This window comes from Ziziphus jujuba, chromosome 1 (genome assembly GCF_031755915.1).
Source record: "Ziziphus jujuba cultivar Dongzao chromosome 1, ASM3175591v1".
Lineage (NCBI taxonomy): Eukaryota > Viridiplantae > Streptophyta > Magnoliopsida > Rosales > Rhamnaceae > Ziziphus > Ziziphus jujuba.
The window spans coordinates 5,903,010-5,928,861 of NC_083379.1; the positions used below are offsets into that span (position 1 = coordinate 5,903,010).

The 25,852-nt window shown below is 31.3% G+C and overlaps 4 protein-coding genes across 6 annotated transcripts; 1 reads left to right on the forward strand and 3 right to left on the reverse strand.

Moving 5' to 3' along the window:
• Positions 1–4,415: 4,415 nt before the first annotated feature.
• LOC107413065 (floral homeotic protein AGAMOUS) lies at positions 4,416–14,459 on the forward strand. 3 transcript variants are annotated; one of them, XM_016020925.4, is made up of 9 exons: positions 4,416–4,765; positions 5,134–5,373; positions 11,151–11,235; positions 11,925–11,986; positions 12,093–12,192; positions 12,351–12,392; positions 12,866–12,907; positions 12,995–13,170; positions 14,085–14,459. In XM_016020925.4, exons 2-9 carry the CDS (start codon positions 5,147–5,149, stop codon positions 14,086–14,088), a joined length of 738 nt encoding a protein of 245 aa, XP_015876411.3. In that variant the 5' UTR covers positions 4,416–4,765; positions 5,134–5,146; the 3' UTR covers positions 14,089–14,459. The 3 variants fall into 3 exon arrangements, with proteins under 3 accessions (XP_015876411.3, XP_015876435.3, XP_015876427.3); XM_016020941.4 differs by having other exon boundaries at positions 4,425–4,765; positions 11,154–11,235; XM_016020949.4 differs by lacking the exon at positions 14,085–14,459 and having other exon boundaries at positions 4,417–4,765; positions 11,154–11,235; positions 12,995–13,174.
• On the reverse strand, positions 14,198–17,756 carry LOC107413055 (GDSL esterase/lipase At1g29660). Its single transcript, XM_060813682.1, has 4 exons — positions 16,952–17,756; positions 16,686–16,869; positions 16,650–16,654; positions 14,198–16,531 (listed from the first exon to the last, which is right to left on the reverse strand). The coding sequence occupies exons 1-4, from the start codon at positions 17,222–17,224 to the stop codon at positions 16,226–16,228; spliced, it is 768 nt and encodes a 255-aa protein (XP_060669665.1). The 5' UTR covers positions 17,225–17,756; the 3' UTR covers positions 14,198–16,225.
• A 1,912-nt stretch (positions 17,757–19,668) lies between these two features.
• Positions 19,669–21,622, reverse strand: LOC107413038 (GDSL esterase/lipase At1g29670-like). The gene is made up of 5 exons (XM_016020893.4): positions 21,006–21,622; positions 20,781–20,905; positions 20,438–20,683; positions 20,106–20,364; positions 19,669–19,995 (listed from the first exon to the last, which is right to left on the reverse strand). Exons 1-5 carry the CDS (start codon positions 21,280–21,282, stop codon positions 19,790–19,792), a joined length of 1,113 nt encoding a protein of 370 aa, XP_015876379.1. The 5' UTR covers positions 21,283–21,622; the 3' UTR covers positions 19,669–19,789.
• Positions 21,623–22,064: 442 nt separating this feature from the next.
• LOC107413047 (GDSL esterase/lipase At5g45670-like) lies at positions 22,065–25,610 on the reverse strand. Its single transcript, XM_048476722.2, has 5 exons — positions 25,120–25,610; positions 23,961–24,085; positions 23,605–23,850; positions 23,133–23,388; positions 22,065–22,614 (listed from the first exon to the last, which is right to left on the reverse strand). Exons 1-5 carry the CDS (start codon positions 25,367–25,369, stop codon positions 22,391–22,393), a joined length of 1,101 nt encoding a protein of 366 aa, XP_048332679.2. The 5' UTR covers positions 25,370–25,610; the 3' UTR covers positions 22,065–22,390.
• Between the last annotated feature and the right edge of the window lie 242 nt (positions 25,611–25,852).

A 25,852-nucleotide genomic window follows, 5' to 3' on the forward strand; every position in this document is an offset into this window, starting at 1 on the left:
TGAATACCACCATAAGTGACCAACTAAAAAATTTACACACACAACTAAAAATATGTTTCATTTCCATCTCTCCAAATCATTATATTGAATGGTTCATTGCTTTTATTTTATGGCCCAGGAGAGAACCTCAACATTTAACCTAAAATTGGCAGGTCACATCAACCAAATTTCTATCGTTCTTGGCAGAGTGCACATTTAAATCTGAGCAGAAAATTTAACTTGGAAAGTAATTAATTATTACACAAACACTAATATATATATAAGATTGACTAAGTAGGATAATTAAGTTGGTTCACATAAGAGAGAGAGAGAGATAAAAAAAAAAAAAAAGGAATATCGATGAGGGGAAAATTGCAATGGCCTATAATGCATTTATGGCATTAGGTCTTGCATTGAAGATCAACTCTGCAAACTTTCACTATCATTTGGAAGTCCTAAAAGAAATATTTGCCTTTCTTTGTGGTCCCCATTTGCAGAGACTATTAGTTTTATTAGACTTTTGTCTTGCACAACCCTTTTGATTATTGTTAACCATACAAATCTGTACAAATACATAACCTAATATTCTCTTGGAAAGACATACAGAATAACATAAAAAAGTATTATTTACCACTGAAATGTGTTTTACGTTTATATACATTAAAAATCAAACCATATATCTTCATTTCCCTTCTTAGCTAAACAAGTTAGACCTGCTTCTTCTTGGAATTTTCAATTTGCTGGGACTATTTCATGAAATACTATAGAATTAATTATTAAAACAAAGTTTAAACCCTCTTAGTGTACAAATTATTAGTCTTATCAACTAAACTTGGGCCCCAAACAAATGAAAGAGTTTTCTATTTTTCTACTTAATAACTTTGTCCTTTTGGTTGGAAGAATGTGTTTCACAACGGAAAAAAATGTTGTGGCAGCAGGGTAATGTCAAGAACGGCACAATATCATTTCTTTTTCCCAAAAAAATAAAAAAATAAAAAAAAAATCCTTAATGTTACATTAATAAGCTTTAAAAATATGCTTCTTTTTCCTGTCACAGCTCATATAACAGAATCATATACTAAACAGCAAAGCAACATGCATAAATTGAGCGTATAAGGTTTTGAGAAAAGAGATAGGGCACTAGTTGCTATCAATGTGGTCCTCAAACTCAGATACGGGGAAGATTTTCTTGTTGTGAACCATAAAGAGTTTTTTGACCCCTGATCAAGACATGGATCATTACCAATTGCCCTTCAACTTGTGTTTTACAAGTAAGCAATTTTAGATTTATAGACTCGTAAATGGCTGGGAAGTTTCATAAAAGTTTTCAGAAAAGTTCCAAGTATTTTTCTTCAAAGAAAGAAATAAAGTATGAGACATAACATTAGTCAAAAAACAGACTAGACTTTTATTTCTACAAAGGTTGATCAACACATGAGAATATATGGAATTATTCCCCATATGGTTTATTTCAATTCTTATCTATCGATCTTTCTATAAATGAAGTTAAGTAATTGCTCATAAGCTTAATTTGTTTCAAATGGAGTCAATACCCCTGTGTGAAAGTTTGGTATATGGTAGTGAATTAAATAAATTAAAGGGCACATATAACCCATTCATAGGATATGTTACCCGAATTACCTCTAATCAGGTGCAAGGCATCCAACATAAACTGCACGCTTATGCCCATCATAACAAACTTAGATATGTATCCCAAACATTGGATGCTTATTAAAGGACCAAAACAGATTAATCAAAATAAATGTATAATATAAATGGCTAGATTACTTTGTGATTAGAAATTGGGAACATGGAACATGTGATTTTCCATCGTCCATGGATATTCATGGTATGTATACAATATAAAACATTACACATTTCTTTGTAAATTAATTTGCAGTTGGATGGGTATGGTTATCATGTATTGCCAAGGTAGGCAAAGGAAAAGTGACATGTCATCTCTTACAAGTTGAATGGACGAATAGAACAAAGCGTACTGGAGGACAAGCAGTCTCAATGCTAAGTCGAATCAAATTGATTAATGGTAAAGGAAGACAAAACTTCGGCACGGTTGAGAAATATTGTGAGTTTGGTAAGCTCAATAATTCTCAGCACATGATCTAACAAATTAACAAAAAAAAAATATTGTTAATTTAGCTAATAGCTAGAGAGGTCCAATTCTAGAGGAAGGGTTCAAAATTTTCATTTCTTTTTCCCTTTTTATTATTTGAAAAAATAATTAAAAAAGGTTAAAATTAGCTAGCTAGGGGTGAAAGATATGCTAGTATAGCAGCTGCTACGACAATATATATATATATATATATATATATATGTACATATATGATATATCACATAGGAAAGAGGGAAACAATCTGAGATGCAGAATGTCAAGAGCTCCTTCTATTATTTCCATAAATAATCTCAAGGTTGAGGAGATGGAGGACTGGGATATATCACATGCCAGTCGCCTTCACTTTTGTCACAGCCCTACTGACAAACTTACATATATAATATTTCTTTATATATACTAGGAATTAATTAAAAAATTACTTTAAAAAAAAAAAAAAAAAGAGAAAGGAAAATATTGAAGGGAAGTGAGAGAGGGGAGAGATGGGGTCCATCAGGGTGGGTGGGGTTTTTGTAATAAAGTGAAAGGTGTTAATGGTCTCCTGAATGTTGTTTGGTTCTGGCAAAATCTTAAAGGAAATTGGTTCAATGATTTGTTTCTAGATGTTCAATTTTTTCATTATCGGCAATGTTGTATACATGGGATATATGAATGATATATCATGGAATATAGATGTAACAAAATGTTAATATATTTTTTATATATTGAAATAATATATATATATATATATATATATATTTTGGTCCCAACGTATTGGAATTCAAATGTGTGATCATGGTCCAAAAAATATAATTTAAAATTTGGCAAGCTGTTAGGATTCTGGTTTTATATATATTAACTTATGTTAACATTTGTTTTCACTCGGCTATTTTAATCCTTACAAATATTAATTTTTTTAAATGAGATAGTTCGATTCATATTATAAAACTTATTAGACACACTATGTTTTTTTAATATATGTGTATATATATTATTTTAAAAAATATCTATTGATAAAATGTAAAAAATATCCTTAAACACTTAAATAAATATTATCTAAGTTATATTTATCGAATGAAACAATATCGTCCGATTTATATATATTATGCTTTTAAAACATATGAAAGTATAAGTTTAAGTTGTATTAACTGAAAGAATGTATACACCTGATATATATATATTAGGTAAATTAATATCATCCAAGTTACATGTACTATTTTTTAATAATAGATGAAAACATAAACTCTAATTGTGTACACAGAGGAATGTATGCACTTTGGTTTACATTTGTTGGATAAACCTATATTATTCAGTTTACATATATCGCACTACACTTTCAAAAGTAAAATTTTACATATTCTATTTGTATAGGAAGCAAAAATATTAAAAGTAAGTGTGGTACGTATTGCAATGTAGTGTGCTTAACAATTTTTATAGTGCAAATAGAATTATCCAGGTGGTAATTTGGGTAACTAAAGATTTTAGATTCTATACTACGTTAAATTATTATTAATTTCAAAAACTTAAATTTTTAAGACGTAGTTTATTTTATATATATATATATATATCAAGCTATGTCGATGTATATAAAGAATTGTAAAACCTTTCAAAAATGACATATATTAAACACGACCTCATGAGTTTATTAATTAGTCTCCCCTAGAAATTGTTTAATAGCTACAAATGACATCAAAACAACATCATAAAAAGTTAACTAAAAGATTAGGCTAACCTAATTGTGACATAAAATTACAGATCAGATTTTCTAAAGAGATGTGATTATACGCAACTCAAAGATATCAATCACATTTGTTTGGTAAAACCCACTTTGCCTCTATGCTTTAACTGAACTAAATAAAGCATTTAGTGAAATCAAGTCATTTGGAGCACTACAAAGAAACTATTTAAGCAACGTCAAGAATTCATATGAGGCCTAGCTAGCGAGGAAATTTGAAAGCTATCTTGAGCCTCTCTCTAAAAAACAAAAAACAGAAAAAGAAGGAAAGAACACAAAGCAAAGCAAGAGAGAGAAAAAAGAACATTTAAAACGTACATGTTAGATTAGGAACCTAATTAAGTCAAAGCATGAATATAAATTCATTAAGTAAAAAATTACTAAATTAATCTCATAAGAGATTTTAATTAACTTTAAGGACTCGTCTTCAACTTCTCCGTCCAACATCTTATCAATCCAATAAAAATCGCTTTCAGAAGTTAACATGAAAATAAATAAATAAAAACAAGTAAAGAAAAATAAATAAAAGGAACGGTTAATGGGAGTCTGAAAGCAATGAGTGGTTCCCATCTTTAGCCTTCTCTCTTTTGCTTCATCTTCAATACATACCACATAGCCCAAAAAGAAAAACAAACATAAAAAAAAAAAAAAAAAAGCAAAAAGAAAACATAAAAATAAAAAGTAGATTAATTATAAGTTGCTGGAAGTGTTTTGGAAATTAGTTAAAATGGATGAAATGTCGTTTTTAACTTTATAAATACCCATCTCTTTGGCCAGCTTCCTTCCATTTTCTGCATCCTTCCCTGTTCAGATTTGTTGGAAACTAGAAAGAGCTCCAGAAAAAACCCCAAAAGGCAGGAACCCCTCTGTTTCTGTCAATTTTCATCTTCTTCTCTGCTTCACCTTCTTCCCAATCCCCCTCCTTTGTTTTCTGCACCCACCAGGTTAGTGGGAAAAAAATACTCAAACATTATCTTTTACTAATTTTCATTGCTTCACTTCTTTTGGGTTTTTAATCTTTCTTCTTGGTCACTTTCAAAAACCAAACTTTGACCCCACTATCAGTACTGCCTCATCCTCCATGAGATATGAAAATTTATAGAAGCTGATCATAAATTCTTGAGCTTGGGGATAACTAGCTTGCCATTCTCTACTCATAATTCAAGTTCTATTTTTTTTTTTTTTTTTTTTTGAAAAAGCATGCTTCAATTTCTTGATGATCAAGCGGTTAGATAAGAGTTGAAGCTTGTTTAGGCTTTCCATGGCATAAATTGTTTATTAGCTATTGATCTGTCTCTGCTGTTTGATTCAGCTTTGAACTCTCTATGGCATACCAAAACAAATCCATGTCAGTCTCTCCTCAAAGAAAATTGGGTAGGGGAAAGATCGAGATTAAGCGGATCGAAAACACCACAAATCGGCAAGTCACTTTCTGCAAGAGACGTAATGGTTTGCTAAAGAAAGCCTATGAGCTCTCTGTTCTCTGTGATGCTGAAGTTGCTCTCATAGTCTTCTCTAGCAGAGGACGCCTTTATGAGTATGCCAACAACAGGTATTGCTTTCTTTTCTTTCTTTGTTTTCTTTTGTTTTATCAATTTCTTAAGCCCCTTATACTTGGTCTCAGCCCAAGTTTTCGTTTATTTTCTCCAATCACAAAGCCTGTTTGTTATTTTGAAAGGTTTTTTGAAAAAAAAAAAAAAAAAAGTTGGCTGAAATATTTATTGTTTGATAGAATATTGGTAACTGGGGGTTGAAGATTTCTTTTCCTTTTTCCTTTTTGTTTTCTATTTTTTTGTTATGCTTCTGCAAAATAGATCTTTGAGTGGATTTAAACACGAAGAACATAATCATTGTTATGGTTTCAGTTGAGATTGAGTTCCTTCTCTTTCTCTCTTTATCTAAGATTTCACTTGTCTTTCATCCTTCTGTTTTGTTTTTTTCCCCCCCTCTATGAGCTTTATTGAAGTAGTTTTTTCTTTCTGTTTATGATCATTTTTCACTTGTTGGCTTGGTAGATATATAGATCTGGTGTAATAGATAGAAATAGAAGCATAATATGGTTGTAAATAGCAAACAAGTAGAGGTTTGGGAATGTATGCAGTCCTCTGATATCAGCTCTTTTTACCTTTCCTCCATTGTTGTTAAAACAATTTCTCTTTTTTTATTTTTTATTTTTTTTCTTCTTCCATTTCTCTCTCTCTCTCTCTCTCTCTCTCTGTCTCTCGTGTGACTATGTCATCTATGAGGCTAAGAAGGATGCCTACACCAGAAAAGCTGTCACTCTCTCATTAGCCCAGGTCCTCCATCCCCTTGACACTTCCTTAATAGCACGTCAGTTTACACATCAAAGAAAGCAAAAGTACAATCTCAAAGAGATTAAAAAACTTGTCAAAGATCCAGCTGAGAAAAATAATTAAAAAAAAAAGAAAAAAAAGAAAAGAAAATTAGGGTTCACAAACCACACAAAAGGGTTTTCATTAAAACACGTTGGAACTCCCTTTTCTAACCAATCAAACCAGCATCAGGTGACAAGCATTCACAACCCAAATTAGGGTTTCTTTCTTCTCCTTAACCCACACGAATTAAAAATGTTCCCCAAATCTCATTGCAACACGTGGAACATTTTTTGCTCATACAGTAAAATTTTTGCCAAATTTAGGGTTCATTAGCAGAAACTCGATGAGGTAATCAATTTGTCAATGGGCTTTAGAGGGTAACCCTTTAAAATCTATTTGAACAGATCAAACAAACAAAAGACATTTTTCCTTTCGTTGACCCAATCAAGAAAATTAAATGGGTTTTTATTATTAATTTTTTTTTCTTTTTTTTTTTCGTTACTCATCTTTAGGAGTTGGGATGGTCTAGTTAGGGTTTTGGTTTTTTTTTTTTTTTGGGTCTTTGGGTAACAGAATCTTTGGTCACGTCACACACGATTTTTCAGCTCTTTGGGTCTCTGACAAAGGGGTTCTAGGTCATGATTCCTATAATGGGTTCTCTTTTTCATCAGCTCACGAACCCTAAATTTATCATCTTTCCTCGGCAAAGTTTTCTTAGCTTGGATCTCTCTCTCTTTCTCTCTCTCTCTCATAAGAGTAAAAATGCATTTAACCAGCAAAGAGAGTTTCAGACACAGAGTGAGAGAGTGTGATGGATGGGCCAATAAGAAATTGCTCATCATAATGTCACACTGTTTGGGGCATCGTTTTGAATGCCCAACATCTCTTGCATAAATATATTCATGAAAGTTTCTTTAAGAGAGAGAAAGCAAAAATTTTTTTAGAGGAAGACAGGTGTCTCAAAAGACAGCGTACGACAGCTGAGAGCCCAATGGGAGAGTTTCTGGTTCTGACCATTTGGCTTACTATGGCTGCTTACTGCTGCTGCTTACTGCTACTTCTGCATCTTTGAAATGGACGGCTCTGATGTACTTAGAGTTTCTGACCCAAAAAAATCAAATTTTTTTATTATAAATTCACTTTCAGTTCTTTTAAATTGATATTAAACACTATTTTTTAAATCATACATGTAATTTTCGAGGTGGGTAATAGGATGCATTGAGGGGTTTATCCTCTGTGTAATGTGTGTGTGCTTAGATATGTGGTTGAGCCAATCGATTGCTGAAGGATGTCCAGCATGGCTCAGGCAGCCAATCACTGGCTCGACGAAATTAAGGTATCAGTGTCATTGAAATTAGTGTCTTTCAACTTTCTCTCTATGATTAATATTCTATGTGTTTATACATATTTCAGGGAAATTTTCATTATATATTTTATATCTTTATATTATTTTTATTAGATTCTGCCCCTTTTGTTATCATTTTGCTCTAGGGGTTTTCGTATTAGGTTGAGTTAACTGATAGAGTTGGTTGATTTGACCGTTAAAAATGCATAGTCTAATAATCAAGGCTAATACTAAATAGGAAGCCCAAAACTAGCCACCTTAAATATTAGCTTTCATAAAGCATTTTCCTTTTTTGAGTATTGAAGAAAAAGCTCCACTATTTATTCACTGTGAAAAACATATCAATCAAATCATCTGTTCTCAAAAGTAAATAAATTATATATGAAAATTGGATTAACTTACTTCGATGTGTTTCGGAAAACACCTCAACTTAAATTCATGTTCAATTTTGGGTATCAAATTATGACAGTTGATTTAAGGTACCATAAAGGACTAAAAAGGTTCTATTTCTCTCAGAGGGAGGGAGTCAAGATAGAAATTAAAGGGTAAAAACCTGAAGTATGAACCATCATTTTTTTTTTCTTCATAAAATAAAAGTATAAAATATAATTTTACAACGTTATTTTTGTAATTATATTTTGACAAAGCAGCTCCAAAAACATAAAACAACATTAAATAGTTAATTCTGTCAAAATAGAATAATATTAAGTTGTATATTTCCTTGGGTCCTCTGTATGTCCGGGTTTTCAATCCTTTCATTTCAAATAGTTGACGGTGATGGCTTAATATGTCTTGTCATTGTTTTTAGTTTTGTTGTCTACTTCATTTTCTTTTAGATAAGATTTTTAAGGATTATAATTAATAACCTGGTTTTAATCAGGTTGGCTCCAGAAAATGAATAGTTTTTGTCACTCCAGCTGTCTTCTAATGTACTAGTCATATTACATTCATACTTTCACTAACAAGGAAAATTTATAATTGAGTCTTTTGGGGCATAAAGAGAAAAAAATTAAAAGTTCAGTTCTTTTCTTGATGAGTAGTAAAGCTTATTACTTGCATTGGATTTAATTTGAGAACGAGGTAGCTAGCTCATGTTCAGCATGTATAACTACGAGCTCTGTATAAAAGTTAGGAATGAAAGGAGTTTTATGTTTTTCTCTAAGGATTGATTTTTCAATTTTTATTTTTTTTAATTACAATAACATCGAAGGTATATTATTGCATCTTTAGTTTAGACATTAATTTTTTGTGTTTTAAGATGATAATTTATATTCTTCAGAATTCTAATTGCTTCTTTCTTGTTTCACAAATTTCGAAATTTTACTTGGAAAATAACTTAGATAATTTTTGATGAAATTACAAAATTAAATAATCAAAAAAATTTATTGAATAGGAAGTAGTGGCTTACTACTATTCAAGATAATAGATTGATATAACCTCAATGAATTGACAAAATAAAACTGGGAGAATTCATTCTTTAAATTTTATTATTATTCCTGTAAAGAAATGGTTCACAAATATAATGTTTCTATAGCACTAATTCCCCTTTCCCTCTCCTGTACAAGAGATACTATGAGCCTGCCAAGTGAAACAAAAGGTATAGTGACTGTCATTTATGTCACGCACACTCGCAGATAATACGCAATATAGTTAACTGATTAGTTTTATTATGAGGATTATAATCCTAGTCCTTCTAACAAAATGAAATATATCTCTCATTTAGAGGGGATCCTTAGCATTTAACCTACGTATTGGGAGGAAACAATCAGAGTGGAAGAGTGTATTCCATTTGAAAAAAGCAGTTTTTCTCTAATTCTTCATTAGCCATGCGAACGTTTATGTGTATGCTTAATGTTTGGTGACTACTAGTGCTAGGGGCGGTCAAACAAAATATTTCATCTGTGATCATTTAGATGACATGGAAAATCTCTGCCCTTTATTTATGTGCATGTGTATATATGTATGTATGTATAGGTTATTACATTTTATAGTTGGGGTGCTCATGAAAACTTGCAAAACCACCTTAGTTAATGGAGTTTTCAATAGAAAGGCAGATGGATCTTTTTTGTACTAAATTGATGTTTGTACTAAATTGATGTTTTTCAAGCTAGAATTTGAAAACATATGGCAACTTAGATAGCCTTGCTTTGAAACAACTTAGTAGATTCTCATTTTTGTTATCTGTTGATTTGTTTATTAACTAAAGAAATTTGATTCCCCCCTTTAATCCATCTAAGTTGACTTCTCATTTTTCCTTACCTCTAAACTTTTCATAGAATCCAAGAATGATCTGAAAACTATATATGTGCTCAATCAGTTTTTTTGTTTTATTTTCTAAACTCCATTGTGCAATACTTGCAAATAGGAAACTAGTAGTACTGTTGGAAAGTTCTAACTATATTTCAAACTACAAAAACAAATTCTAGTGGTGTCCAAAAGTATTAATTAGTATGCATATGTTTCCTAAACTTCATTTATGTCTCACATTTCAAAACTGTGTTTGTTGTGTGAGAACACACACCGACGGACCTACATAAGACCATGTTCCCCACCTCAAAATTTTCTTTTTCCTTTTTAATTTTTTTTATTAAACTGCGAAAGTAAGAATGTGCCCCCCTCCCCCCTCTTCATTTCACTCCCACACACCAATAATGCAGTTTAGTCACTTTTTATTTTTTATAATTTTTTTGGTTTTAGTACTTTTTTTGCCTCACTTTTCTTATTTTTACTCATCTCTTACTTTTATTTTTATTTTTTTTATTGAAAGTCATAATTACTTATTATAATTGTAACAATTTATCTACACACTTTTAGCAATATAATATTCATTAATATCAATTTTAACAAGTAATAATTATTTGCAATTAGAGTAATTTAATAAAATTAGTTAGTAAGTAGTAACTCAAGAATTATATATTAAAACAAAGTACTATATTTATTTATAATTTCTTCTTGTAAATTATTTTCCTTCTTTTGCTTTATGAACTGTTAATTTTATATATTAAAACAAAGTACTATATTTATTTATAATTTCTTCTTGTAAATTATTTTTCTTCTTTCGCTTTATGGACTGTTAATTTTTTTTTATATATATAAATTTGTAATATATTTATTTAATATCTGCAATCATTCCAAAATATTGAAACCATAATCTTCTTCTTCTTAAAAAAAAAAAAAAGCAAAATCTATTTAGTTTAGTAAGTAATACAATTAGTGCGACTAAATGCAATATACATAGAAAAATTTGCCATATACATATATTTTTTGACAAATTATTTTGATCCTTGATTGGGTACATCAAGGGTGAATAAGTATTTAAATTGTGAGATGTTATATCCATGATTTTTATATTGTTCCATCTAATTCATTCAATAGACATTCTATCTAATTCGTTCAATGGACAACACGATTTGTCAAATATCTTGGAACATAAACCTAACCATATATATATATATGCTTTCTAAAAAACCAAAGCTTCAATTTATAATGGTGCCCTTTGGAAAAATTTTCTGGATCTCTCATTGAGAACACGTGATATGTGATTGCATTTAATCTTATATCCAAAGGCTAAGGACATTGAAAAAATGATGTTAATGTTGTTTACACTTACTTAGAGTGCTTTCATTTTTAGTAACAATGGTTTTATAGCAGTGTCAAGTCAACAATTGAAAGATACAAAAAGGCATGTTCAGATTCTTCAAATACAGGATCCGTTTCTGAAGCTAATGCTCAGGTATACCTTCAAAATATCTCATACTGTTTTAGAAATAAATATGGCCAAATTTGAATTTGGAGTTAAGCTACATTAGATAATTGTCTGCTAGCAAGTCCTTGCATCACTTAAATCATATGATGTTTTTGTAAATTGAAAACATAATCAAAATATAAATAAACTTGAATTTAAAAAAAGAAATTATTGTCACATAAATTTGGAGGCTTATTATTGAGGTAATGCACTATCAATTAACTTTGAGTGCAAATATGATTTTTATTTTTTATTTTTTTTTATTTCAATTCCTCTCAAATTAAATGCTTATATTAAGGAAACAATTTTCTGTTTTTTTAAAATTTTTTTCACAAGTAGCAAGATAGCAAAAAAAGCACAAATAGGCATATCCTTGGCTCCAAATTCGCAAAGTTGTTTTCTAATTCTACTGCAATAATGTGAATAGTCAAAAGAATCATTAGGAAATTATGCACTTGAAATTTTAATGTCCTTGCATCGCTATTGCAAACAATATAGCAACCAGAACAATAAATATGGAGGGCAAATTTTTGTGTTCTGGAACTCACAATTACACACACACACACATATATATATATATATATATATATATATATATATATCTATATCTATATATATAAACAATACTTCTGAATAAGAAGTCTTATACATGTTATTTTGTTGGATATTAATCTCAGTTCTACCAGCAAGAAGCTGCCAAGCTTCGTTCACAAATTGGAAGTGTGCAAAAACAAAATAGGTAACTTTTGGGATTTTGTGATCCCCCAACCTAGAAATTCTTCATCTTTGTATGCGTTTATCCTGGTTTGTTATTAATTAGTAGTCTTCTCTTTGATAATATGCAGGGAGATGCTGGGTGAATGTCTAAGCAGTTTGTCTCTCAAAGACCTGAAAAACCTGGAGGGTAAATTAGAAAGAGGAATTAGCAAAATCCGATCCAAAAAGGTATCTATTTTCACCTTTAATATTTGCATGTTTATCATTTGGGTTTTTTTTTCCTTTTTGTTTAAAAATTTCAACATGTATGGAAATCTATACTTGACAGTTCTTGAATTGCTACTGACAATTTCTCCTCTTCTATTGTAATTTCTGAACTCAACCAGAATGAGCTCTTATTTGCAGAAATTGAGTACATGCAGAAAAGGGTACTCCTTTTGCTCTTTTTATATCTTTATATTTTATTACGTTTTCTTTAACACAAGAGTTCTTATAAAAAAACTTCCTTGTCTATAAAACTACTTGGGTGGATTATATTTTATCCTATAAATTAACTTAGAAGATTATATATATATATATATATATATATATATATATATATATATATTAATATTGGGACGAGGGAATTGGACTTTGAAATCATTATCCAAGAAAACAATAACGAAGCAATTTCATTATTTTTTAACTTTTAAGAAAGATTTTATTCACTCTTCTTTACCTTTCCTTTATGGATTATGACTGAAGAGTCCTGAAAGTTCTACATGTCTCCATATATTAGGATTCAAGCAAAAAAAAAAAAAACAAAAAAAAAAAGAGTAACAAATTAAATTTCATCTTGCACATTCTTACATATGCTTTATTTATAATTGTATGTATATTGGAATAAAATGAGCAAATGCAGGAAATTGACTTGCACAACAATAATCAGCTTCTCCGAGCAAAGGTTCTCTCTTTGTCTCCATTCAAAGTAATTGTTTATGCATGTTTGAGTAGTAAATGTTGCTGAATTGGAGATTTGTGGATGAAATAGATTGCAGAGAATGAGAGGAACCAACAGAATATAAGCATGATGGCAGGAGGAGGAGGAGGAGGAAATTATGAGATCATGCAATCTCAGCCATTCGATTCTCGGAATTATTTTCAAGTCAATGCATTACAACCCAATAATGAGTACTCACGCCAAGACCAGATGGCCCTTCAATTAGTGTAAGCATATGCATTTACATTGCTTAATTATTTTTATGCTTGGTGGTGGTTTAGCTGAGATTGATCAAGGAAATAAGTTGTGAATCATTAGGTTTGTTTTTATTGATGAAAAAATATTTAGATCAAATATGATTCTAGGGTTTAGCCTAAAGTCTTAGGGTATCTTTGTTTTTGTAATTTGTGCCTTAATATATTCTGTTTCAAGTCAATAATACATTAATGTATTGTTAAGACAATAAAAGGAAAAAACAAACATTGTTAGAACCTTTAATAACTAATCTCTATTTATATATAATTATAATAATATCTACTTTAACTCAATATAATAATAGATAAAAATAAAAATAAAATATACAACCTTAATCAAAAAATTTTCTGATTCACCTCGTTTGATCACTACCCTCATGAATCTTGACACATAGATTAAACTTCAAAAATTCTCAATCGCTTGCAGTCAGTGAACATTGAAACACTTAATAGAGCATAAAGATTGTACTTCTATCTTCTGAGATGGCTTTGTATGTGTCCTCTTCTCTTAGATGGATATTGAATTGGAATAATTTTGAGTTTATGGGCTATAGTATAGTGTAAGGCTAGTGCTTGTATAGAAGACTTTGTGGACACATGCATAGTTGTAGAGGTAAAATTGCAAAATAATTAAACTTTAAAGTACCTTATAATCCAATACAAGTTGTGTAATTTATGGTCATGTTAGATAGCTTTCATATTGAGAGAAAAAAACTTATATATAACCATTGTACTGGTGTGTGGTGCATTGATGACTTAACCAACAATAATTGTCAAGCTCTATTATATTGACACGATGCATATATATCATTCTGAAATAGTATCTCATTGTGTATGCCAAAAATTTCTTAAAGGATTTAACATTTAATTTTTTTAATTGTTTGCAGTTAAATATGGTAGGACTTGGCATGTTCTGCTGTTTAAGTGGAGGGTATCTAGCTGAAATGACACCAGATGATAGCTACTACAAGTATATTGTCAAGTACTAGGATGAAGTTGAAATCAAGCTGCAGTTTGCTGTAAGTGGAGGACCTGGTCAGTAATTCTCTACTTACAGTACTGTAATGTACTACTATGTATGTCATGATATGCATAGGGAGATGGGATTTCTTGTTTGTATCATTAATGCTTGAAGCAATGTACTAAGACTCTTGCAAGAGACACCAACTAACAAGTTTATCATCTTCGATCTTGTGATTTAGTAGTTTTGTGATGTCATTAGCTTTCCTGTCCATTTCATATGAAAAACACCACTTTGCCTATATTCTATTTTGGTAATTGATAAAAGCACTGTCTCTTGTTCAAGGAATAGGATATATATCTTACAGATGTTGAGCATAAAAGCCACTTGTATATATATATATATATATATATATGTATAATTCACATATTTTTTGTAGGGCCAAGCCTCCATATATATATAATCAGTTCTAAAAGGAAAAACGTTAATGTCATTGTCGAACATTGTAAGAATTAGAATGTCCAACAACCATAGTTGATATAGCCAAGGAGAATCGAAAGCAAGGAAAAAGAAAGTCCTTGTCGAACATAATGGAGGGATAGAGTGTCAGGCCAACAGCTAAAACTTGATTAAATTAACAAAAGAATAAATACTTTAGTACTTTCGTTTTAATATTTATCCCAATATAGTTGCTCAATGTATCCCAATTTAGTTGTTCAGTGTTATTATCAGATCTTCTCAATAGAAGTATTATTTTATAGAAGTTTTACCATATATGTGGAATTAGATAGGTGCATATGCGTGACTTGTTAAGTTGACATTAATAGGAAAGCTCATTACACATGCTAGCAACTTCATGGGTTATAACTCTGCATTTTTAATATTAGGTCATTTAATTAAATATTGATATTAGTTTATTATTATTATTATTATTATTTTGAACTTGAAGTTTCTCAATACATTTATTTTGACAATAAATTATCGTTTTAAACGTACTTCTTAGGATATCTTGTTAGTCTCCCAATTTTAAAAAGCTCTTCTATTTTTAGTTGTTTCAATTTACGTATTCAAATTTATTTTTGGTTTTAATCTGAGTTATTATAGACAGAGAGACTTAACGGACTCCATATCCCTTCACCATTATACAATTATTCCTTTACTTGGGCATCTACTTCCTTTCTATTTCAAAAATACTCCCATTTCCATTATGGAGTTAGAGAACAAGTATACTTTGGCTTGTTAAATAAGCTTCTATGAATCTCTTTGTTTTGATTCTATATTGAATTACCACTTTCTTATCAACAACACATGCTAATTATATTCTTACACTGTAAAAACCACATTGTCATATTATAATTCAACATTCTGTGGTATAGGATATAAGCAATCTAGTCTACTTTCTATATATAGGATGTAGAGCTCCAAGTGATTAGAGTGTAAGCTGAGCCAGGCGGCTGATGTCGTAGGGATAAGCATCAGAAGGGTTAAGAGCAGTGAACGATCTGTTTGTAGTAATTTGATTCATAGCCTCGGTAGGATGGAATGAATCCCAAAACACATATTCTTTCCTATTAGGACATGAATTTACATGATCACCACATAAACCAAGTTTATTGACTGGGCAGCATCCAACATTCAAAACCTTGAACCCTGAAATGAATATCGGCAAAATTAAGATGATCAATTTCAAGAACCCCATTAAAAATACTAATAATAATAATAATAATAACCATACAAATAATTAAAAAAGAAAAACTAAAATTTAAAGTTCCGAGGTTATTTATACCAAAAGATGTAGGATCTCCAGACGACATTTCAAAAATATCCACAAAAATAAACCTAGCATTTCTGAATTTTCTATTCAATCTATCAACCAAAGATTTAAGTTCCCTATTGAAAATCTGGGCTGCATTGTTTATGGCATTTGCGCAACCACCGCCTTTTGACGTAGATATCGCTCTTGGAGTGCACCCAATTAGTCCCACTCCAAACACGGCAACCTTCCTTGCCCCAGAGAGGTACAATGACTATAAACACAAACACAACCAAATAAGCCGAAACCAAGAATTAAGAGCAAGCAAAACGAAAAGAAATATTGAAGAAATTTTTGTTTGAGCAGAAAATATTGACCACTAGTTGATTGGCATACTGATCAATAAGAGCGTCAGCATATTCATCTGGGTTGAATTCTTTGCTTGTTGGGTAATTAGGCAGGAAATAGTTGTTAATGTAATCATTACTGCCCAATCCAACATAATAAATGCACTTTCTTAGGTGCGCTTTGGCTGCTGCTTTAGTCTTTAACAAGGCAGTGATGCGCGACACTATAGCCCTGTGGTTATTTAACTGACCATCTAAGCAGATATTTTGACCCTACAAAAAGAGAACAAGATTACAATAAGTGATCAATTTCAATTCTGGTCTTTGCATATATAGGATAATTAGGACGATCTTAATTGATTTATTTATTTTTTAAGCATGTTTACAATACAATTCCTATCTAAAAGACGATCTTAATTTTCATGACCAAAAAAAATTGTATGTACCAAATGACGTCCAGTTTCTTCCCGAATTCCAGCCGAGGCAGATGCATAGTTCACACCTTGAAGTATGGTAGAGCCATGAGCAAGGGTAAAAGGAGGGATCAAGTTGGTGAAACCCAGACGTTGACCTGAAATGAGAAATAGTACCATTTGGTCAGGAAATATCAATACCAGTTAGGAAAAGTTAACTTATATAGCAAGGAATTGTAGGTACATGAATATGAAAGTGATGAGAAGGAAGGAGCTAGAGAGAGCCAGAGTTATATGGACCAATTATATCCGCAGTGGTTAGACCATTGCAGAACCTTCCTGTTGGAGTTTTATTAGGGAAGTCAATTCCATAAGGAGGGTAATTGGCTTTGGCAAATGTCCTAAGGGGGTTATTGTTTCCACTATCAGCTAGAGAATCACCGAAAATGAAATAGCATTGAACTTTTGGAGCTCCATCAACGGAAACTTTCATGAAAGCTATCACACATAGAGAAATCAAAGCAGACAACAATTCATTTGATTGAGAAGCCATTGTAGCTAGGAATACTCGGATACCAAGTGGATTGATTAAGGGAATAGGCACTTTTTTATAGTGAAAAAAGATGGATATTATCAATTTATAATAAAAACGGAAATTGTGATCCAAAGGAACATACTCAGAAAAACAAAGCAAACGGCTGATGGGGTATTCAAACCTAGCTAGAACCAGTTAGTATTTAAGCAATTCGATCTCTTTAATGCATAAACATGCGTTATCATATTTATATATAACACATTGATCTTGAATGATCAGCCTCGGTCCAAATATACGTAAAATTGGACAGCTAATTAACCATTTTCTTCTCCTTCTTCTTTTTACGTCCTTATGTTTTGCATTCATTGTTAATCATTCCCCTTCTTTTTTTTTTTGTTTTTTTTGTAATAACAATCATCCCCAAATATGATTTACTCGATTTGTCCCCATTCAAATAGGATTTAGTATCTCATATCTTGTGTATTTGTGTAGAATTTCTTAATGAATAAAAAAGTCCTGTAAATTATTAAGTTAATAAGAATACAATATGTCAATATCTCATACACTAAACAATTTATTTTTAATGTCCAAAAAAAAAAAATAGTTTATTTTTTAGCTATATTATTTCTGCTTATAATTTCTTTGCTTTTATACTGATTAAAAAAAATAACTAAATTTCCATCTAGAAAAATAACTAATGTTTCATTATTCCATAATAATTTTTTTTTCCTAATATCGTTTCAGTAAATGTATATGAGTTTATGTCAGTAATATAAATTCTTCTACCAAAACTCATAAAACATACTAATATTTTTATTTTTATTTTAACACCATAAGACATACTGACATTAACTTCATCAATTATGCATGTGCCTTTTACTAAGTATTATTTCTTTAATTTAAAATGGTGTTTTTTTTTTTTTTAAATCAACAGGAAGTTTTTCAATATATTTAATTCAATCATGAATGATCGTCTAATTATAAAGGTGATATAATTTTAAATTATATAATCTGTCTCTAATTAAAAAAACGTAATGTTTCAATTTAGAACTTTAAATTTGCTTTTGGTTTCGGTGATTCTAGACAGAGACTAAACAGAATCCTTATCCCTTCACTCTCTACAACTATTCTCGTAACCGATGCAAAGGCATATATATACATACATTACGGTAGATTGGTTTATTTTGAGTCCTAAATCTGTCTTTTCTCATGAAGACGTAATAGAACTCTATAAGCTTTATCCATTATTTAATAGGATTTAATTTTAAAATGTTTTTTTAAATTTATTAATTAAATTTTTTTTTTAATATTTTTCTTTGTGGTCTTTTATATTAATTTAAAGTTATATAATACCGTCTCATTTACGAAAATGGAGTTATCTGATAGACGATTACCAAACGTTTCATAAATTACTTTTGGTGAATTAATTGGATAAATTTCGAACTTCTTCACTTGAAAATAAATTAACAAACATAAAATCATTGACTATAATCATACCACTACAAAAAGAGTAACTTCCTTATTGGAAATAAATGCAAGGGATTAAAAACTTAAGAGTCAAAAACATGAGGTCCCACCTGATTAAAAAAATTTCCAATTCTCCTCTCCTAACCAACCGATTATAGAATGAGAAAATGGATATCAGGTCCATTCTGGAAACAAATGGACCATATCACTACAAAAATAGTAACTTCCTTATTTTTGATGAAGAAAAGAGTAACTTCCTTTTTTTTATGTTTTTATGAAAAGAGTAACTTCCTTATTTTTGATGAAGAAAAGAGTAACTTCCTTATTGGAAACAAATGCAAGGGTTTGATGAATAAGTTAAGAGGGTGTTCAACATTCCCACCTCATGAGAAAATTCCAATTCTCCCCTCATAATCAAACGAGTATAGAATGAGAAAATGGACGTAGTCGTTTAATAAAAGTAAATGGTGCCTTTACTTATCTTATAATTTGTTTGGTAAGGTTTCGTGCACCCAATGGCACGCACAAAAAAGCCAGAAATCCAGCTGATGAGAAGTGACGAGAGGTAAACTTTACCTCCACAAGTTTAGGCACTCTTAACACTGTTCCACGTCACCCCCAAAGTACATACAATTTGGGCCTATATGTGTATAGCATCACAATATTCCAAATCCAACAGCTTTTTTTACCATCTCTGACTCACCCGACTACATGCATGCTACCTAACAGTTTCCACCCTGCAAAATGCGACAAAACTTACCCCACTGTACAACACATATTCTAGATTGATTCTCATAGATGTGTGTGTGTGTGTATATATATTTATATATATTCTGATAATTGTATAAACAAAATAGTGGTTGTGCTACTTGGTAGTAGCTTTCATGTCGAGATTTTTTTTTTTTTTTTTCATCATCTTATTAGTGGGACACAAATTCAGATCATATTGGATAAGCTAAATTAACATATATCCATACGGCAATTAGAATTACATAAATACGAAAGTGTAACCATTTTATTTAGTAGCAGCTCGTGCAGGGGAAAGATGTTTTCCATATAGGAACTAATTAATACTTCCCAATTCTTATAAAAGCTAGCTTGAATGGTAGATCTAGATCATATGGATGATTTGTTAAAGCTCCCAACAAGTTGAGTGAGATACTTGATGTATATACTTCCTGCAGTGATGAGGTTTGCAGCCTCAGAAGGATGGAATGAGTCCCAAAAGTAATACAAAGCTCTGTTCTTGCATGGCGTTTGGGATGGAATACATTGACCAATCTCGTTTACCGGGCAGCACCCAGAAGTCAAAACTTCGAATCCTAAAGTACCAACCAAAAAAAATGAATAAATAACATATATATAAGAAAAAATATTATATATTTTCCGAAGGATAGACTAGAAAGATTGAGTTATGTGTAAGTGTTAGTACCAGCAGGAACAGAGTTATGATTTTGGGACTCTGTTGTTGTATGAGCATCAACATAGATAAATTCTGCATCTGTGAAATTGGTGTTGAAATCATCGACGAGTGATTTGAGCTTGGCGTTCAAAAATGTTACAGCATTGTTCATGTTTTCTACACATGCAATTGAGCCATTTGTTCCATGAGTAGACATTGCATTTGGAGTGCACCCAATTTGTCCCAGTCCTATCAATGCTAATTTCCTTGCTCCAAACTTGTACAATTTCTGAAAAAATTATTAATTAGGGCAATTAATCAATTTAATTAATTACAATGCATATAATATTTTGTTTTGTTACCAGTATTTGCCGAGAATATTTTTGGATAAGAAAATCAGCATACTGCTCTGGTGTAAACAGAAGGCTTGTAGGATAATGTTGAGGCATGAAATAGTTGTTAATGTAATCGTTGTTGCCCATTTCAACCCAGTATAAGCATTTATTTAGATGCTTTTTGGCTGAGTTTTTGTCTCCTAATATGTCACTTATACGTGACACTGTAATCCAGTGATTCTTCAACTGTCTACCAAAGCTTATACAATCTCCCTGCAAATAACACCATTTAATTTCAATATGAGTTTCACATACTTATATATATAATATATATATTTCATTTAGCACAGGCAAACATTTAAGTGCGTACCAAATGTTTTCCTGTTTCTTTGAGAATCCCAGCAGACCCAGATGCATAATTCACTCCTCTGAGTATTTCAGAGCCATTAGCAGTAGCAAAGGGTGGAATGTAATTGTCAAAGCCCAGAAGTTCAGCTGCAAGTGGAGAAAACATATGACTATAATTGTTCAAATTTCATTAGCATATATTATAAAGTTTCAAAAAAGAGAGGATTTAAATTAATAGAGAACGGACCAATTATGTCGACTGTGGTTCGACCATTACAGAACCTTCCAGTTGGACCATGTGGGAAATCAATCCCATAAGGTTGGTAATTCACTTTGGCTAAGGTAATGAGGAGGTTATTGTTTCCACTATCAGCCAGAGAGTCTCCAAAAATGAAGAAACATGGAACTTGTGGTGGATGATCCTCACCTACCTCATCCCATTCTTGCATGGTTGATGATACTACGATAGATAACCCCATTATAGTCACCACCACCCACCATATATATTTCATCCCAGAGGCCATTGCAAAGAAAACAGAGAGAGGAGGATTAGAATGGTAAAGTAAACTTGAACCAAGTCCTAGCCAAGGTTGGGTATTTATAGGCTGGTAATATTGGTTAACAATGCATGGTATTTTTGCATAGTGATAATTTTTTTTAATACACACAAAATAAAAAAATACACGTTATACGTACATAATATTACATCACGAGTTTGTGCCTGCTGCTTCAAATTTTTATTTTCATTTTTACAAGAAAACTAGTAGGTTATTTGAATATAAACTGGATACAGAGTTGAAGTAGATATAGGCCTGAAGAGCTATGCACCCGCACTCCTTCCAAAACTTAATATTATAGTATTCCAAAAGTTCTAAAATTAAGAAATAAAAAAAAAATTAAAAAAATGGAAGTATAGGTCCCCCCAGTAATAAGCTACCATTTATACTTTTAGGAAATTAACTGTTACTATGATGTGATTAGCGGCAAAACCATGTGCTCCTTCAGCAAAAATGCTGGGAAATGATTTACAAAAATCAACTACAGTTTTGGTCCCATCCTGGGAAATGATTTATACTTTTAGGATTTTTGCTGAAGGAGCTCATGGCTTTGTCGCTAATCACATCATATCAGCACAAGAGATGGTCCTTCTTGAATGGTTTTTTAAGATGGGCTCGGGCCCACATTGTCTTTTTCCCCTTTCTTCATGGGCCCATATATATTATTGCCTAGGGTGCTGAGACCTTAGATTTGTTCTGTGGTACAACAAATAATAAATATCCATTTCTTTTCCAGAAACAATACAGAATTAAAAAATAATAATAATAAATAAATAAATAAATAAAATGTACTGCCATGTGAATCATTCTCATAAAAATGAGGATTATGGAGGACAAGAACTAATAATAGTATCCTCATTTTTGCATCTTTAGCCAAGTTGGTACAGAAGATAAAGAAAAGACTCCGAAATCAAACTTTTTGGATGTTGGAAATCTAAATATTACTTAAAAGCTTAGAAAGAAGTAATACATTTTCTTTTTAATAACGATTGCAGAAATAAACAGAACAAAAATGAAAGCAAGACATATAAATTTTGTTATATATTAGATAAGGAATTGGATGAGAATGAGATAATTAGAGTTGGGCGAGCCTTCGAATATCAATTGGATAAGCATCGGTGGGACGCTGAGCACTGTAAGCTCTCCTGCCCACAACAGTGTTTCCTGCCTCAGTTGGATGAAATGCGTCCCAAAACAAGTGCTCATTCCTGTTTGCGCATGGTGTTTGTAGTGGCAAACATGTTATTTGTCCATTGTTCCTCCCTACCCCACAGCACCCAGTATTTGTTACCCTAAATCCTATTTTTAACCAAACCACAGAACAAAAAAAATCAACACAAATTTGTAAAACAAACATAAATTAACATATATATCTTATAATATTATATACTAATTAAATGAGACTTTAAAATATTGTATTAATCCTACTTTGGTGTCACAAGACTAGTGGAAAATGCTATAAATCCCAAACTTTTACTTCCCAAATTGTTCTCTGGTAAGAAGGCAAGTGTTATATCAATATATAATTAAATAAAATACTTGGGAATAAAAAAACTTATACCAAATGAGTTCACAATTTTGTCTGTGTTAATGTAGCATTATATAAGATATGTAGAATTATGCCCCCCCTTTTTTTTTTATTTAGAATTATACTTGCAATTGTTGGATTTAATTATATATTGAGATACCACTTGCCTAGCCTTTATCTGAGAAAAATTTGGGAAGTAAAAATTTGGGATTTATAACATTTTGCAAAATAATAATAATAATAAGAAGAATGGGAAAATTAAGCAGAGTGAAAAATATGAGAAAGTTACCATAGGTTGCAGGACTGTTGATGATATCCTGGAAAATGCCATAAGAATCAACGAAGATGAATTTCGCATCAGCATTGTTGGCGTTGAATTGATCGACAAGAGATTTGAGCCTTGAATTGAAGATCTGATTAGCGGAGTTGATCCTCTGTACACAAGTTCTACCATCTGGGCTGTTCTGAGCCAATTCGTTTGGACTGCAACCTATCTGTCCCACTCCAAACAACACGAACTTCCTTGCTCCATAGTTGTACAACAACTATTCAACAACAAACAAACACTCAGTCATTCTCGAACACACACCATTTATTTATATATTAAAAAAAAAAATTGCAATAATTATCTACATTTGGGCTGAGAACCCATTATGGGCCTACATCACTGCCATCCATACATTATAACCCAAGGCTTTTTTTTTTTTTTTTAAGTAACTTAACAATTATGTATTGAAAAAAAGAAGAGAAAGAGTACCAACCTTGAGTTGTTCAGTATATTGCTGAATAAGAACACCAGCATACTGGTCAGGAGTATACTGATTGCTGGTGGAGTAAAAGGTGGGCATGAAATAGTTGTTGAGGTAGTCATTGCTTCCTAATCCGATTGAGTAAATGCATTTTTTCAGATAATCAGCTGCTGCATCCTCACTCCCTAGCAAGTTCACCACCTGGGACACTGTGTTTTGGTAATTCCTGACCTGTCCACTAAAACTAATCCTACCTCCCTACCAAAAAAAAAAAAAAAATGGAATTCAACAAATTTACTGTTAATAAATTGAACACCAAAGTAATTAGAATGAATTAATTGGGGGAAGTGTTTAGTTTAATTAATCACCAGTTGACGCCCAGTTTCCTCTCTGATTCCTGCAGCTGCTGATGCATAATTAACTCCTTTGAGTATGTCTTGACCTCTTGCACTTACAAACGGTGGAATGTAATCATCGAAACCCAATAGCTCAGCTGTGTACATACATTTGTAAGGAAATGAATTAATGGTTTTGAAAGAGACATGCATGGTTATATTGGAAAACAAAAGTTTCATATACTAATAATTAAGATAAGTCAATTATAGAAATTAAACGAAAAATGTTTTCCAAAACAACCATTGTTTTCAGTTTCTTTGTTGGGGGTGCTTTAAATTTCAGATTGAAAGTAGGCATTGCAACCATGTGAAAACAGTGCATGCATTTAAGTTGTAAGGCTCTTCACACAGTGCATGAGAGTTAAGTGAGTTATTAAATGCTTTTCTAACCAAACCTTTTTACTTTTTCAACAGATAAAAAATAACTTTTTTTACTTTCTGGGACCACCGTTGGTTGAGAATTTAAAAATGGAAATAAAACACTAAATAATTTGATCAACGAATTATTAGTGTGTTTGGTATCTGTTTCGCCATGTGTAACTGTTTCTTTTTTTTTTCTTTTTTTTAATTACTAATTAAAAGAAAACATAATTGCTACTAAATATATCTAGTACATAAGGCAATAAAACTTCCAGTGTAAAGTGATGGTACTAATAGAATCAATGGTTTACTTTTGTTTATAAAATTGAAATTTTATGTTGCTTCAAAATAGGAATAATGAATGCTATATTTCATAAAATTTTCGAGATGTCTTGCTTCATTTTTTTTTTAAATAAAAAATAAAAAGTCTTGCTTAATTTAAAAAAAAAAATTAGAAATCTTGCTTAATTTGTTCTCTCTCTTTCCATTTTTATAATTATAAAGCTTAATTATAAGCTTGATTAATTTAGTAATTTTCAAATATAAATTTTCTTTTGATAAACTTTCAAATATAAAAAAAAAAAAGCCAAAAAAACCAAAAATAATTATGCATTGGCTAATATATTTAGTTTAAAAAACCAACCATATTTTTGAGTAAATAAATTTGTAGATAATCATGATAATAAAAAGAGCGAGAGAGAGAGAGAGAAGACCAGCAAATTAAAAATCTGGGCCGACGTGGAAGGAAGAAAAAAGAGTAAGTGAAGCTCACCAATGACATCAACGGTGGTTTTGCCATTGGAAAACCTTCCGGTGGGTCCGCCGAAATCGATCCCATAAGGAAGATAATCAGCTCTAGCCAAAGACTGAAGCTGATTATTATTCCCATTGTCCACCAATGAATCTCCAAATATGAAATAACATGGAACTTGTGGAGCTGCTCTAACCACACTACTACTACTACTCCACAACCCAAACACCAAAACCACCATTCCACACACTCCCCACATTCTCTTCATCATACTAATAATCCCAACCAAAAAAAAAAAAAAAAAATCCAGAAAACGCTAAAATTTCTGAAGAGAAAGCTCAAGGAAAGGTGGGTGGGTAGAGGGAGGATTTGAACCTTTAGCTACGGAAGGGACTAGCTAGCTTGTATTAAATAATTTGCATGTGAGCTAGTTAAAAACAGCAAGTAAGGAGTGTATATATATAAGAAGAGAGAGAGTAGTGGAGGCATATGCATGATTTAATTAGCTTTTACAGTTGAGAAGGTTAGATAGCATCATTAATTTCACGCGTATATGATGTGTGTTGGGTTTCTATGGCATACATAGACCAGTCTCTTTCTCTTTCTGACAACTATTTTTACTCTCATATATTCTGAATTATTATTTGGTTTGTAAGGTTTGTTTTGCATTCCAATGCCCTGTGAATTAATGTGATGATCATGTGACGGATCAGACTCAGTGGTTTAATTTTGTGTGTGTGATATAGACGTATAT

What these genes read in the sequence shown, in the direction of transcription:
- LOC107413065 (XM_016020925.4), top strand. Translation starts at nt 5,147, where the DNA reads ATGGCATACCAAAACAAATCCATGTCAGTCTCTCCTCAAAGAAAATTG. An exon ending in TATGAGTATGCCAACAACAG is followed by an intron (nt 5,374 to 11,150) that starts GTATTGCTTTCT and finishes ATGGTTTTATAG; the next exon opens with CAGTGTCAAGTCAACAATTG. An exon ending in TTGAGTACATGCAGAAAAGG is followed by an intron (nt 12,393 to 12,865) that starts GTACTCCTTTTG and finishes GAGCAAATGCAG; the next exon opens with GAAATTGACTTGCACAACAA.
- LOC107413055 (XM_060813682.1), bottom strand. Translation starts at nt 17,224, where the DNA reads ATGGCTTCTCAATCAAATGAATTGTTGTCTGCTTTGATTTCTCTATGT. An exon ending in GTCCATATAACTCTGGCTCT is followed by an intron (nt 16,870 to 16,951) that starts CTCTAGCTCCTT and finishes TCCTAACTGGTA; the next exon opens with TTGATATTTCCTGACCAAAT.
- LOC107413038 (XM_016020893.4), bottom strand. Translation starts at nt 21,282, where the DNA reads ATGGCCTCTGGGATGAAATATATATGGTGGGTGGTGGTGACTATAATG. An exon ending in AACCACAGTCGACATAATTG is followed by an intron (nt 20,906 to 21,005) that starts GTCCGTTCTCTA and finishes CTCCACTTGCAG; the next exon opens with CTGAACTTCTGGGCTTTGAC. An exon ending in AATATTCTCGGCAAATACTG is followed by an intron (nt 20,365 to 20,437) that starts GTAACAAAACAA and finishes TAATTTTTTCAG; the next exon opens with AAATTGTACAAGTTTGGAGC.
- LOC107413047 (XM_048476722.2), bottom strand. Translation starts at nt 25,369, where the DNA reads ATGATGAAGAGAATGTGGGGAGTGTGTGGAATGGTGGTTTTGGTGTTT. An exon ending in AATATACTGAACAACTCAAG is followed by an intron (nt 23,389 to 23,604) that starts GTTGGTACTCTT and finishes GTTGTTGAATAG; the next exon opens with TTGTTGTACAACTATGGAGC. An exon ending in CAACAGTCCTGCAACCTATG is followed by an intron (nt 22,615 to 23,132) that starts GTAACTTTCTCA and finishes GGTTAAAAATAG; the next exon opens with GATTTAGGGTAACAAATACT.